General features: G+C 45.8%; 1 protein-coding gene across 2 annotated transcripts in view; it reads right to left on the bottom strand.

Moving 5' to 3' along the window:
- The window catches only part of NHSL3 (NHS like 3), a 179,661-nt gene that overhangs the window by 115,522 nt on the left and 51,851 nt on the right, over positions 1–12,288 (bottom strand). Inside the window, exon 1 of one of the 2 annotated variants that reach the window (XM_069223389.1) lies at positions 8,691–8,923. The exons of the other annotated variant lie outside the window; for it this stretch is intronic. Coding sequence (XP_069079490.1) covers positions 8,691–8,763 — 73 coding nt within the window. The 5' untranslated portion in view covers positions 8,764–8,923. Of the gene's footprint in view, positions 1–8,690; positions 8,924–12,288 lie in introns of those variants that run through there. 2 annotated transcript variants of the gene reach the window in all.

Genomic DNA, 12,288 nt, shown 5'->3' with positions numbered 1-12,288 from the left:
CCTACATGAGAAAACAGTGCAGGAGTAAGGGACAAAGATCACTGATCACCAACAAAGTATCTATTCAATGCCTGAGAAGAGACCAAGCCTGCAGCAGTAACAGGCAAGTGGAGAAAATACAAAAGGATGATGCACTACAATAGTTTTTCTGGTGCTGCGAGTGAGTTCCTTGGAAAGGGGTGGATCAGTCCATTCACTGGGCACTGGCAGAGTTTCTCTGGAGCTGCGAGGGAGTTTCGGAGGAGGTGTGTGACAGCGTGGGTGCCATAGACGAATTGTCTCTTTGGAAATGTGATATTTCCCTTTTTCCCCATATCTGGAGGTGAATAAACTTCTCCGAAGTGATGGGCGAGAGCTGGGACGTATGGGGTCGGATTTGACTTGGACAGTCCACCCACATATGTGCCTCTTGGCACTTTGAACAAAGGATATAATTCATCAACTCAATGGGGCCTATGCGTTTGACCCTGATAGGCTAAGAGTCAAATCTGCAGGCCAGGCATAGCGCACAGCTCCCTTCATTTCAAGCGCTTAACCATCGAGGTGCTACAACGTACTCTGTCTAGGAATGCTGCGTCCCTTGTGTCTTCTTCCAAGCGGATAGGACAAAGCATGCAACAGGGCGCTCCACAGGGGGGTAATAACTTGTTCATTAATATTTGTATAGGTGCACTCATGTCAGGAAACTCTGCTGATATTTTTTTTTCCAATTGCTGCCTGTATCTTCTTTCTGCCTCTACTTTAATTTACAACATAAACAGAGCTACGCTATACTAACCTTCTCACAGCACCCCCACATACATTTCATTCATTTATTCACTCACTGCTCATCCCTGTACACCCACCACCCACAGGATGTTAGCCCATTAAACTCTAAAGCGCAGGCAGTAAGAGTACAGCACATTTCAAGCCTTGTGAGCACCAGCCACTGGCACATGTGCCACAGCAGAGGAAGCAGTGGGCAACCAGGAGTCTGATCAAGGACAGAAAGAGTAGCACAGCCCTTGCTTCACGCAGCCGCCTTCAGCCCAATAGTTTGTGGCAGTCTCAGGGCTGGACTCGGGGTCGGCCTCCTCCTGTCCGCAGCTCTCGGAGAGCAGGCCGGTCCATCGAAAATCCTGGCTCCAAAACTACTCGGATATTTGTGCTGCACATTCATCTCAGTGTTTGCCGAGAGGCGCTACAGACGTAACTCGATGTCCCACCAGGAAGATTCGGATCTGAGGATTTCAGACATTAGGGCGAGTAAAAGTGTCCACCTCTGGGGCAGGCAGCGGAGAAGCGCAATCCAGGGTAGAACAGGCGGCCGAGGAACCCTCTCGTGCTACAGAGAAGCAGGCACCCTGCTGCCTGAATAATGGTCCACCATGCTTGCTCGGAGCTGCTTATTCCCTTTTTTGGCGCACTGCTGAATGCATTCCTACGGTAGAGTCTACTAAAGGAGGCAGAAGTGCAATCTGGGAGCTGCTGTCCTGTATGCATATCTCGCAAGAGGTACATAGGCCAATCTAGCAGACATAGTGCGACAAATTATCTGTACTGAAAGCAACCCCATTTGATATCACGCGTCGTGTTACTGACATCAGTAGGTGACAATGCTTTACTGGAGTATATCTGTACGTGTTAACTTCTAGCAGTGACAGCAGTTGGAAAGGCGGGTCAGGTCAGGTCACGGAGCAGAATCAAAGCAGAGTTTTCGAAATCTCGCATTTCTGTCTTCTGTTTCTGCTAGCTGGCGAATAGCAAGCACAAAGGAGATATTTATATTCATTACATTAAGTATCATTTTTTCTTTTTTTTTACACTCCTCTGGTAATTAAAGTTAATTACATAAAAGTTATAATTGTTCTGCATTCTTCTACACTTTCGGAGCTGTGTCTTTTCTTTAACTAACTTGTAATAAACCAATTCTATTATCTTTTTGCAAGAAATATCTAACAGCTTCTTGGATTTGTTTAATTTTGCAATAGAAAAGCTACTATATATGATCTTCATGTTTGCAAACATGCTCTCTTTCATCTGAAAGATCTAAGCACCAAAGATTAAAGTGGTTTGTGGGAAAGGTGATGGTGTGACCATGTATTATGAGGGATAAGGTACCCGTACAGAATAAGGATATTACAAGTCACCTTGGAGCTCCATAACCTTATAAAGTAACTAGACCTTCGGCTCGTTCCTCTATATAGTCATAGACATGCAATATCCTTCTAATGTACAGCAGAGTACACTCTATCCCATATATAACCTGGGCCGTGATTCTGATGTGGACTGCCACAAGGACTCCATATTGCACTACTTGCTCCATCATTTGGCGGTTCAAACAAATAAATACTTCTAGCTGAAAGTAATCAGAACCTATTAAGCATTGAATATCGACTGAACTGCAACTCACCTTAGGCTGAAAAGACTAATTGGCACTTTTGCCCATTTCATCGCCGATTTCAGGCAATAAAAAGCTGAAAAGTCTTGTAGAGATAATGTTAATGTAATGGATAGGCCAGCAGGCTTTAGCGGCTTTGTCAAAGGAAACATTTTAACATTAAGATGTAATTCAAACAAAGTGAAAATGATTACTCCTTCTTGATCATAAAACGTTTCTTTCACTATTCATGTACCATTGTGTTTAATCTGCTGTGTTCTGGAAGCAGCATTTATTTACAGTGCAATATAAATGTAGCAGATTTCCAAACATTTTTAAGGTCTGGAATCTTTAAGCTTAAACTGCCTTCTGAAGAGACGGATGAATAGATAATAAATGCACTGTGCACAATACTGTTCAGCTACACTGAAAAATATTGTGCTCCTAGTACAGCGCACACTAGGGTGGAGTGGTTTCCTTCCAGTATGTGTCTCAGGCTGTCCTGGAAAGACAGCTTTTGTGTAAAGTCATGTTTACTACTGCAGTAAGCACTGGGATGACTTAAAGCCGGAGCACCCACAACCTGGACACAATGAAATGTGAGATCTGCCTGCAACAGCCGTCGGGGTCAAAAAGAACAGGTCTGGTCTAGAAGCACTTCTCCTTGAAGCACAAACTGCAATCCCACCCATCACCCACACTAAACCCCAAACACATTGCCCAGGAAGACTAATCAGCTTCTAGTTGTTAAATAAAAGGACTCATGGAATTTCTAAAAGTAGACTCAAGTTTTCCCCTCCTCACTTCAGTGTCTGTGTCTCCTCTCTGCTTCTGCTACAGAATCCAGAGAATGCATTCCACTTTCTGGAAGGGAAGCTAACCTCACCTCAATCCTCTGTCATTCTAAAAGAGAGGCATCAAAAAATATCACAATTTGTAGTTAATGCTTGGAGGCAAACTGTAAGGATCTTTACCTTCAAAAGACATACGCAAATGCATTTGCAAAAAAAATACATTTCGATGTTTGCATTACTTACCCTGCATACTCTCCCAAATTGCTTTGTTCATGAGGTCACTGCTTCATACAAGCACAGCCTAAAGCTCTCAAAACTTTCCTGCATATGTCCCTGTTATTACTTTACGCTTAAAACCCCTGGTCTGATCAGCTGCTCTTGCTGAAGAGGTGGCCTATCAGTAGCCTGGCAATGGACAGACTGTTGCTGGATTTTAGGTACTATCAAAAGGTGTCTATTATAGCACAACCTCGCAAAATGATGTTTCTTTTGGCAGTTTTGCATTCTCAGGAGTGCAGGTGATCTCAAAAGTCTACTCTAGGTTCCTAAACCTCTGCGTGAAAATGTTGACCTTGACTCAAAACTTCTGATTGTTGCCTTTTCAGTTTTCTTTTCATTCTCTACAAGCCTCCTCTCTATGCGTACAGCCTATTCAGTGCTTAATCTGAGCCAGTGGTTGCAGGTGGGGGACACAGGCACATATTTGTTTGGGACCACATCAGACATTTCCCCAGGCCAACAGAGAGAAAAATAAACTACAAGAAAAGACAAAGGAAAATAAATACAGAAAATCTGTCACCAAGGGAGAAAACAGACACCGGTAAAGGTTAGCTGGCAGAGTATGCCTGACAGTGAATTAAAGAGGCATGAGGTGGATTCAGGACTGCGCACCCTTGCTATTCGCGCTCAGATATTTTATAATGCCAGACCCAGGTGCCCGAACAACGCTTTGGGTACCAGCACTTATTATTTGCACCGAGTCTACTCTAAGCCACGTTGATCTTAATCTCGATTATTGTATTTCAGCAAATTACTTACACCTCATCTCAAATATCATAACATGTCCTTCTTTGAAAGTCATACCTTGCAACCTAGCAATACCTACTTTCTTATAGCTGATGTACTAATCCCACCAACTATTTGTATTATCCCACATTCTCCCCCAATAATAATCACACCTAATTCATACTGATTTATTCCACCACAAAGACACTGGAATAAAAACATAGAATTATCTCATTCGGAGCACAAGACAAATCCTAATAACCGACAACAAATAATAATCCTTCCACTTGGAGTCTGGAGCAGTGTGTTGCTCTGCGTAAACGCCTGGCAAAGAATAGTGAGCGGTGTATAAATTTAATTAAAATTACATGTGAAATAAACCTACTCCAGTAACAGACAAAAGCCCATGGGTGGGCATAAAAGAAATCATATTGATGCAAGTCATGTGAAAAATTTGGCAGCATTAGTCAAACCTTCTGGCAGCTCATGAATCAGTGGATAACATAGCTCTGCCACAACTTCTCAGCGAAATGGTAATTAATGAAATAACAACTTGCTACCTCTGAAGCCAAAATAAAATGAAAACAACTTTCCAGAACGATGTGGAAGCTGAGGGATCATCTGTGTTACCCCACTGTTCAATATTTACGCGTATTTCAGTCCAACAAATCTCCAATTCAAATAGCATGCCGATGACAAACATACCAAAATTCAAATGGAGAAAACAAGAAAAACTAAAGATCACAGGTTGCTTAACCGTGTAGAGTAGTGCACAAAGAAACAACGTGTCTGCGTCTAAGGAGCGCAAAAGGGAGTTTTACATGCAGTCAAGTTAATTGGAACCTACCACCTTTCAGACCCTCAATCCGTAGGATAAGGGCACCAACACCTGCCTGCAGAATTGGAATCATACAAGTAATCTTTGATCCCTCCTTTTCTTTATATCGCAACACAATACAGCATCAAAGGGAACACCCAACTGAATATGCTTCGAAAAGTACGTGCTGTCTTCTAGCCGAGTGCACACAAAACACAGCGTATGTAGGGCTGGGCCACTCTTCAAGAACCATTGTAAAATACAGAAAACAGTTTCTACGCTGGATCCGAGAACAAATAAATGATAGGTGGTACAGAACCGAGCTGCAAGACAGTGCCTACACCTGAACACCACAAGCGCCTGTACCCCAACAACACATGGGAACTGCCTGGAATTAGCACCATTGACCCACTGCAGAACGCAGTCAAGTTCAAAGATATCTGAAATATGCTGAAAACATTTTGGCAGATAAACCAAAACAATCCCCAAAAAAGTTTGTGGCACGCTAAACCTGGTATCTGCAGGTCGAATTAGTAGACAAAAAAAAATCCATCAGGACAAGACATAGCTGGACCACTCCATGTAAAAGGCCACCTGGCACTGGAAAGCCATAGGACCCCACTCCCAGGTCAGGCAAGTCGGTAGGAATCAGCCAATCAAAATATGACAGGACCCGACAGATCCTAACAGGTAAGAGGCCCTTGGCTACACAACGGCCTACGCCACAACCTAAGGGCACAAGAAAACTATGTGGTGTTCAGGACACTCCTCAAAGACAGCTGCTCGAACGAGCATCGGAACGGACAGACGCTGCCTCTTGCATCAAACTCAATGGCACTACACAACCTGACTACTTAAGTCACTTATCTCGGTCTATTCTTCCTGGTGACTACAGGTATCTCATGCCATCCCCGATATATATTTGTCAACACCAAGTGAATGCAGCTGCTCCAAGGTATAAAGTTGGCACTACATAGGTAGCTCCTTTTTGCAGCCACACATCTACACCCTGAACGGCATTGAAAGATGCCCCCTCTTATGTAGTGTGCCACTTTAGAAAGGTTTTTCCTTCTATTCTGCCCGTGGGCACCGTGCACCATTACCCTCGACTGCCCCTCTCCAGCAGGTTTTACAGTTCTCATACTTCACAAACCCTTCACTTGCGCAAACCCAGCCTTAGCAATGCACCAGTGTTAACCCCTCCAGTAATGCAGTGGGATTCAGGGCAGGACACAAAACCTCAGGAAAGGTCATTCACAAGTAAAGCAAGACTTGATCGCTCCGAACGGTTTTGCTGGCGATAACTTATGGTCTCAATACAACAATAAATAATGCTGATGTGACCACATAGGAGAACTTCATGGGAGATGAAACTGTGTGGCAGCCCGACGCTATACTTCTACCACAGTACAATGTGCATTCTACCATTAGTTGGCATTTAGGCACCTTTGTGTAATCCAGAGTATGAACTTTCAAACTTTTCCATCAGAGACCAGCGTCTGGTCTGTTTTGTAGAGATGTGAGGCCAGTAGGGCGAGGATGTCAGTTTTAATGAGCTGTGACATTTTGTTAGGGGGGGAATGGATGATTGTACAAAATGAAACCACACTCCAGATACGGACCCCTCCCTGTGAAACACAATGGCATAGATCACCAGCACACATACACAAATGCTGTCACAGACGCTGTAGAACAGTGGTTCTTAATCTGTGGTCCAGGGACCGTTGGGGGGTTCATGAAACCTACTCCGAGGTCCGTAAGCACTTATAAAATTACATAATATTAAAAGATTCATTAAGTGTTTATAAACAAAGAAGCAAAACTGATTTTTTTTTAAAAGTTCTGTAAATGTGAAGAAATGTTAAATTGGAGGTTAAAAATCAAGTTAATGTCCTCAAATTGAGTTGCAGTAAAAGTGCATCAAACATAACATAGTATGGATGACAAATGGCCTGTTAAATTTAGAAAATCTCCAATCTTCCCATTAAAATGTTGTACTTTTGGGTTTGTGAATTAAATAACATTGCATCATTTGCATATTAGATGAACGCATGTGTACATATATTTTTGTTTTCTATTGTTTTGTGGTTCAAATCATCAAAAATGCTTAGGCCACGGTACCCAGCTTCCATTAAAGACTTGGTTGGGCATCCCCAGATTCCTTTAATGTTTCAGTGGGAGTCCCCAGGTTCCAGCAATGATTTATTGGGGGACCACATGTCAAAATGTAAAGGGCCACTGCTCCTAGCACAAACAAGCAGAAAACAACAAACTGGCACAATCAGTTCCCAGCAGCCATGCCAGGCCTCCAGCAACAAGTTTTACCGAGCTCGTCGATCTGGTTTTCACCTGCTCAACAGTCCTTTGACTCATCCTGAAAGACTGCGATGGACGTGCCCAGACACCTCCAAGCAGAAGAGTACGGGAGAGAACCAGTGAAAACCGAAGCTAGAGTGGGGAATCCGCTGGCAGCACACAAACAGACAGATTCACGAGCAAAGGGCTCTGGCACACCGTAAACAATGATTCAGCTAACCACGACCAACCAGCACACCTCGGCGGTCAATAAGCGAGGCTGGTCCTTCTATCCATGGCACCAAAATATACCTCTCTTCGCTCTGACCACACGGCATATACCAGCGCCACAGAGGGCTGGACCATACCAGCCGAAAGGACAGCGCCTCTCTGAATTTAAGAGGTTCGAGCTCCAGATGCCAAGGCCAGAATAAGGCCCTTCACCTGCCTCACTTGTCAAGCATGTGCGAGGCTGGCCAAGCGCAGTCAGGACGTCACCCTGCTGGAGTACGGAACACGTACAGCCTCTGTACTATGCCAGCGTACCCCCGTGTCACCCTGTGTCCTGGTCAGACAGAGTGGGGCTGCCACCCCGGGGCGGCCTCTGAAAATACCCCCACCAATGGGGATCTGTGCACGCAGAGCCCCCTTGAACCCTCCTCTGTGCAAGCACGGCTACTCTAGCAGGGGCACCAGCCCCATCCCCCAAACCACAACGCTCCCCCTCCCAGTAGATACCCGTCGCTTATGCCCGGCACAATTCTAGAACAACTTATGCCAGTCAGCACCCGGCAGCACTGAATAGCAGAGATCGCAGGACAGGGGGCTCCAAAGTTAGGCCGGGCCACATCCTCGGCTGAAAACTGACCTATCGCCTGCCAGCCCCCGGCGCCAGCAGGGACAGCATCTCCCCGAGGGCGAGGCGCCCCTTCCCCGTGCAGATGCCGGCTTCACACCGCTGGCCGCCCCTGCAGTGCACCCCGTCCTCTCCACGGGGCCTCGCGTTCAGTTCCTGCAGGAGTTTCAGGACTCCCTGAAGGTCACCCCGCTCCAAGATCACTCATTAACCCTTTACTGCGGCACCTGAGGGGTGGGTGACTACCAAACACACCAGCTGCGGGGGTGGGGATTGGGGGTGGAGACGGGGCAATAATGCCCGCCCCCCCCCCCCACATCCCGGTGGCAGGTGCAGGGTCAACTCCGCACCCGCACAGCGGGTAGCTCCACCCGATCTGCTTCAAGTTAACTTATCCACGCTCCAAGGTTGGGGGTGGCCCGGGTGCGTAGGTGGAGAGCGGGGGCAAGGTGTGCAGGGACTGCAGTCAGGGGGCACCCTGGGATGGGCCCTGCTGCTCGGATCGAGAAGGCTACGGAAGTGCATCACGAGGTAACACCAGCCCTTCACGAACCCCGCTCTTACCTGGCTTTCTCCTCCCGAAGAACCAGAAGCCTCCCCAGGACTGGGGGCTACCCTTGCGCTGGGCATTGCCCATGGCGGGGGTGAGGTTTCACATGGCGGGGGGAAGCTGCAGCGCCACCTGGGCCGAGCGGCGCGGGAGCAACAACCTGCGCGCTGCCCCAGTGCACCCCGCCCTGTGCAGGGAGGCGCTAGGCAGAGCGGAGCGAGCAACAACCTGCGCGCTCCCATGCGGACCTGCCCTGCGGGGGCGGGGCCACGACAACTTTCCCAGGACGCCGAGGGGCGGGACATCGCGAGCGGCAGCCAATCTAGGACGGGGCGTGGAGGATGGACGCGAGCTTTTATCACAATGAAGGGGTGGGTCCTACCAAACAAACCACGTTCTGGAAAACCTGGCAAGGGGCGAGGCTCCAATCCAGTGGGCGGGGCCAATCCAGTGGGCGGGGCCGACCCAGGCACGCCCCTTCCCAAACACAACCTAGGCAGAGGAGCACGAGGAGGGTGCGCGGCTACGTGCTGAAGCCCCCAACGTGTAAGCGCACGTTTCTGCAGGAGGCTCCTCCCGTGGTAGGGCAGATAATAGGGCGGGATCCCCGTTCCGGTAGCTATTCTCAGTGTTTGAGTCGCTGGTTAGAGACCAGAGGCACTTTTGGAGACTGGCACTTCATTTTCTGTATCGGATATTTGCCCAAGAAAAAGAAAAAAAACAGAGGTCGGAAAAGATGTAGGAAGAAATAGACAGCAAAACCATCACACATATAACGCTGGAACCTGCCACAGCGAGGAGGAGGGACAGGGAGTATCTGGTAGTGGATTAAAGACTTCTGGCCTTTGCATTTGAAGTGCTAATCTTTAATTGCAGTGACTGCCACCCTTTGAGCAGGGCTTGGGGTAGAAGTACACACTCTTTTTCAAACTAAGCATTAGGTTGGATCCCAGGGAACATGCTGAATTTATCCTGGTGTCATTTCCCAGCACCAGCACACATACCAGTCTGCGTTCCAGTAAGTGCAGGCAGAGAGGCAACTTTCTTATTTACACTCCTAGCTGGGCCCACACAAAGGCCTGATTTAAAGGGCCAATAGCCCTTTTTTTCAAATAGCATTCTGGCTAGCAGCAATCTGCGGCGTAACTCGTAGGTGGCAATGTAAAGGAAGAAAAGAAGGATACACAGCTTGTTATTACGTCACAAGTGCTTAAGATAAGTTAGGATTTTAACTTTGTTCATATCCCTATGTAAAAGAGATGCTTGCATTGTAAAAGTGCAAGTATTTTCTGTCCATATGAGCAATTGCATAAACAATGATGTAAATTGAACTTTCATTTAATTCTTCCATAGCACTACTCACCCCAGTATATGGTGTCCGAGCTCTTTACATTACACACAGGCACAATACATTATACAAGTGTGTAAATGAATGCACAGGAAATATTACATAGGCAATGAGGGTTATAAGGTGTAGGAACCACATGTTATCCATACTTGTAGACATTACATGCTAAGTGTGAATGGTCAGGAGAAACACAAAGTCTTGATACAAAACGTGATTGTGGTTGCCTGTATTAATACAACTTTGCCACTTCCAAAACAAACACTTCGATGCAATCATAGAATAGTATTAGACCATGAAAAAAACGAAGAATCTAAGCCCATGATTTTCAGTTTGCATGCAACTTGTTGATGCTGGTAAATAGAGCACTGTGCTATAATAGAAGGCTTGCAACTTATGATCTGGAAGTAAGAAAATCTCAGTGTCAAAAGCAGTAGCCTACTTTACTTACATATCTAAATAAAAGATACATCTGCAATATGCGTGTTACATTATTTACTTTGCAGCAGGCACATCAAGCCTGTATGCTAATTTATGAGTCAAAACTATAACTGGACAAACACACACAACTCTCCTAGAACTGTGTTAACTACTAGAGTTATTTTACCACTATTATAACCCCCTCAAAATTGCTTGGCACACATTGATCTCTTCAGCAGGTGTCTTAACCCTCTAAGGTATTTTAAAATGCACCCTGTTCGTGACCAATTAAGTTCTCTAGAGCTGACTTATTGTCACGCATCATTGTTGCCGTTTTCTAAGCAGCAGATTTGTTTAAAAATATATAGATATACGTTGACTGTCAGACTCTGCTTTTTATGCTCTGCCCCATCATGACCCTGCCCTTTTCATCTGCCACACTTTGACTCCTAAATTATGGAGTCCATTTTTTTTATCAATTCCAGCACAGTCACTAGATTAGGATAAAGCTCAAAGAAGACCAAGACAAGAACATTAATGCTCTGACAGCAGCGTCAGCTCTCATCCTTCACTGTGGCAGTGGAATGACAGTCTCTGCCAAACATTACACACTTGGATTATACAGGTCAAGGCAAAACACCCACAGGGGACCCCAGAACGAGAAAGGGTTCAAATCAGGAGTCAACCCAAGACAAGAAACTGCCCAACATATGGGTTCAGGACATGAAAAGCTCAGCAAAACATTCCAGAATCAGTCCAAACCAGAGGAACCTGGCAAGAAAGTCCAAGGTGAAAACCAAAGATGAGGAGGGAAAAACTGTTTCAACCAGAAGTGCAGAGCAGAAACTGTCCAAGCCAGGCACAGTCAGTGATCTCCATAACTCAGGGTGCATAGCTAACAACTGTCAAAACTGTAGACGAGACATGCTCTAACCAGGCATACAGGAACATTTCCAAATTGTGGGTGGGGGCAGAGCCAAAACTGTTAAAATCTGGTGTGCATAAACTGTCCAAAGCAGTGATGCAGAAACTACAGAAGCTCCTCTAACGAGGAGCTCTCATTCAGAAATGGTTCAAACCACAAAGTAGAACTAGAAACGACCAAAACAACCAGAAGCAGAGCCAAATGACAAAGAGCCATAAATAACCCATCCCATGGAGGTAGACCCAAGTAGCTCCCCATATCAAATATTCAGATCAAAAAAGCTGCTGAAATCAGTGGTGCAGCGAGAACTTGTCCATTGCTGTGGTTGCAGACCAGCAAATTGCCAAAACCAGGGTCATAGAAGAAGACAGACTAAACTAAGTTGCCAGCTACTGCCCAAATAAGGTCTGCAGGCAAAGCCAGGGCACAAATTAGTTTACATACATTCTCCAAACAAAGGATAGAGGGGTAGAACATCCCAAGCACACTAGGAACACCTCTAACCAGAAGAATCAAAGTAGCTAAAATTTATAACAAAAACCCACACAAAAAGGTATAGAAACTACTAATAACAGGCTACAGATCCAGACAATTCTTAAACCACCTGCCCGAATTCCAAGGCAAATGACCTTATGCCACAAAAACCACGGGGATAGAAGCATTAAGTATCAAACCAAGGACTCACAGCCCAAACTGACAAAATGAGGGCACGACATCAGCAACTGGCTACACTATGGGTGCAGAAACAGAAATGACATGGGTGCAGAGACAGAAAGTGTGGAAATCACCTTAGTTATGTATGTTAACGCATAGGTCTCCAAACTCTTCATTATAGAAAAAACATCTAAAACCAGGGACACAAACAAACAAAACCATTTTGCAAAGCTTGAAACATCCCCATTTGCCCACAAAGCGGTCAGAA

This window comes from Pleurodeles waltl, chromosome 3_1 (genome assembly GCF_031143425.1).
Source record: "Pleurodeles waltl isolate 20211129_DDA chromosome 3_1, aPleWal1.hap1.20221129, whole genome shotgun sequence".
In the NCBI taxonomy this organism is placed as follows: Eukaryota; Metazoa; Chordata; class Amphibia; order Caudata; family Salamandridae; genus Pleurodeles; species Pleurodeles waltl.
This window is presented reverse-complemented; position numbering and strand designations above follow the sequence as displayed.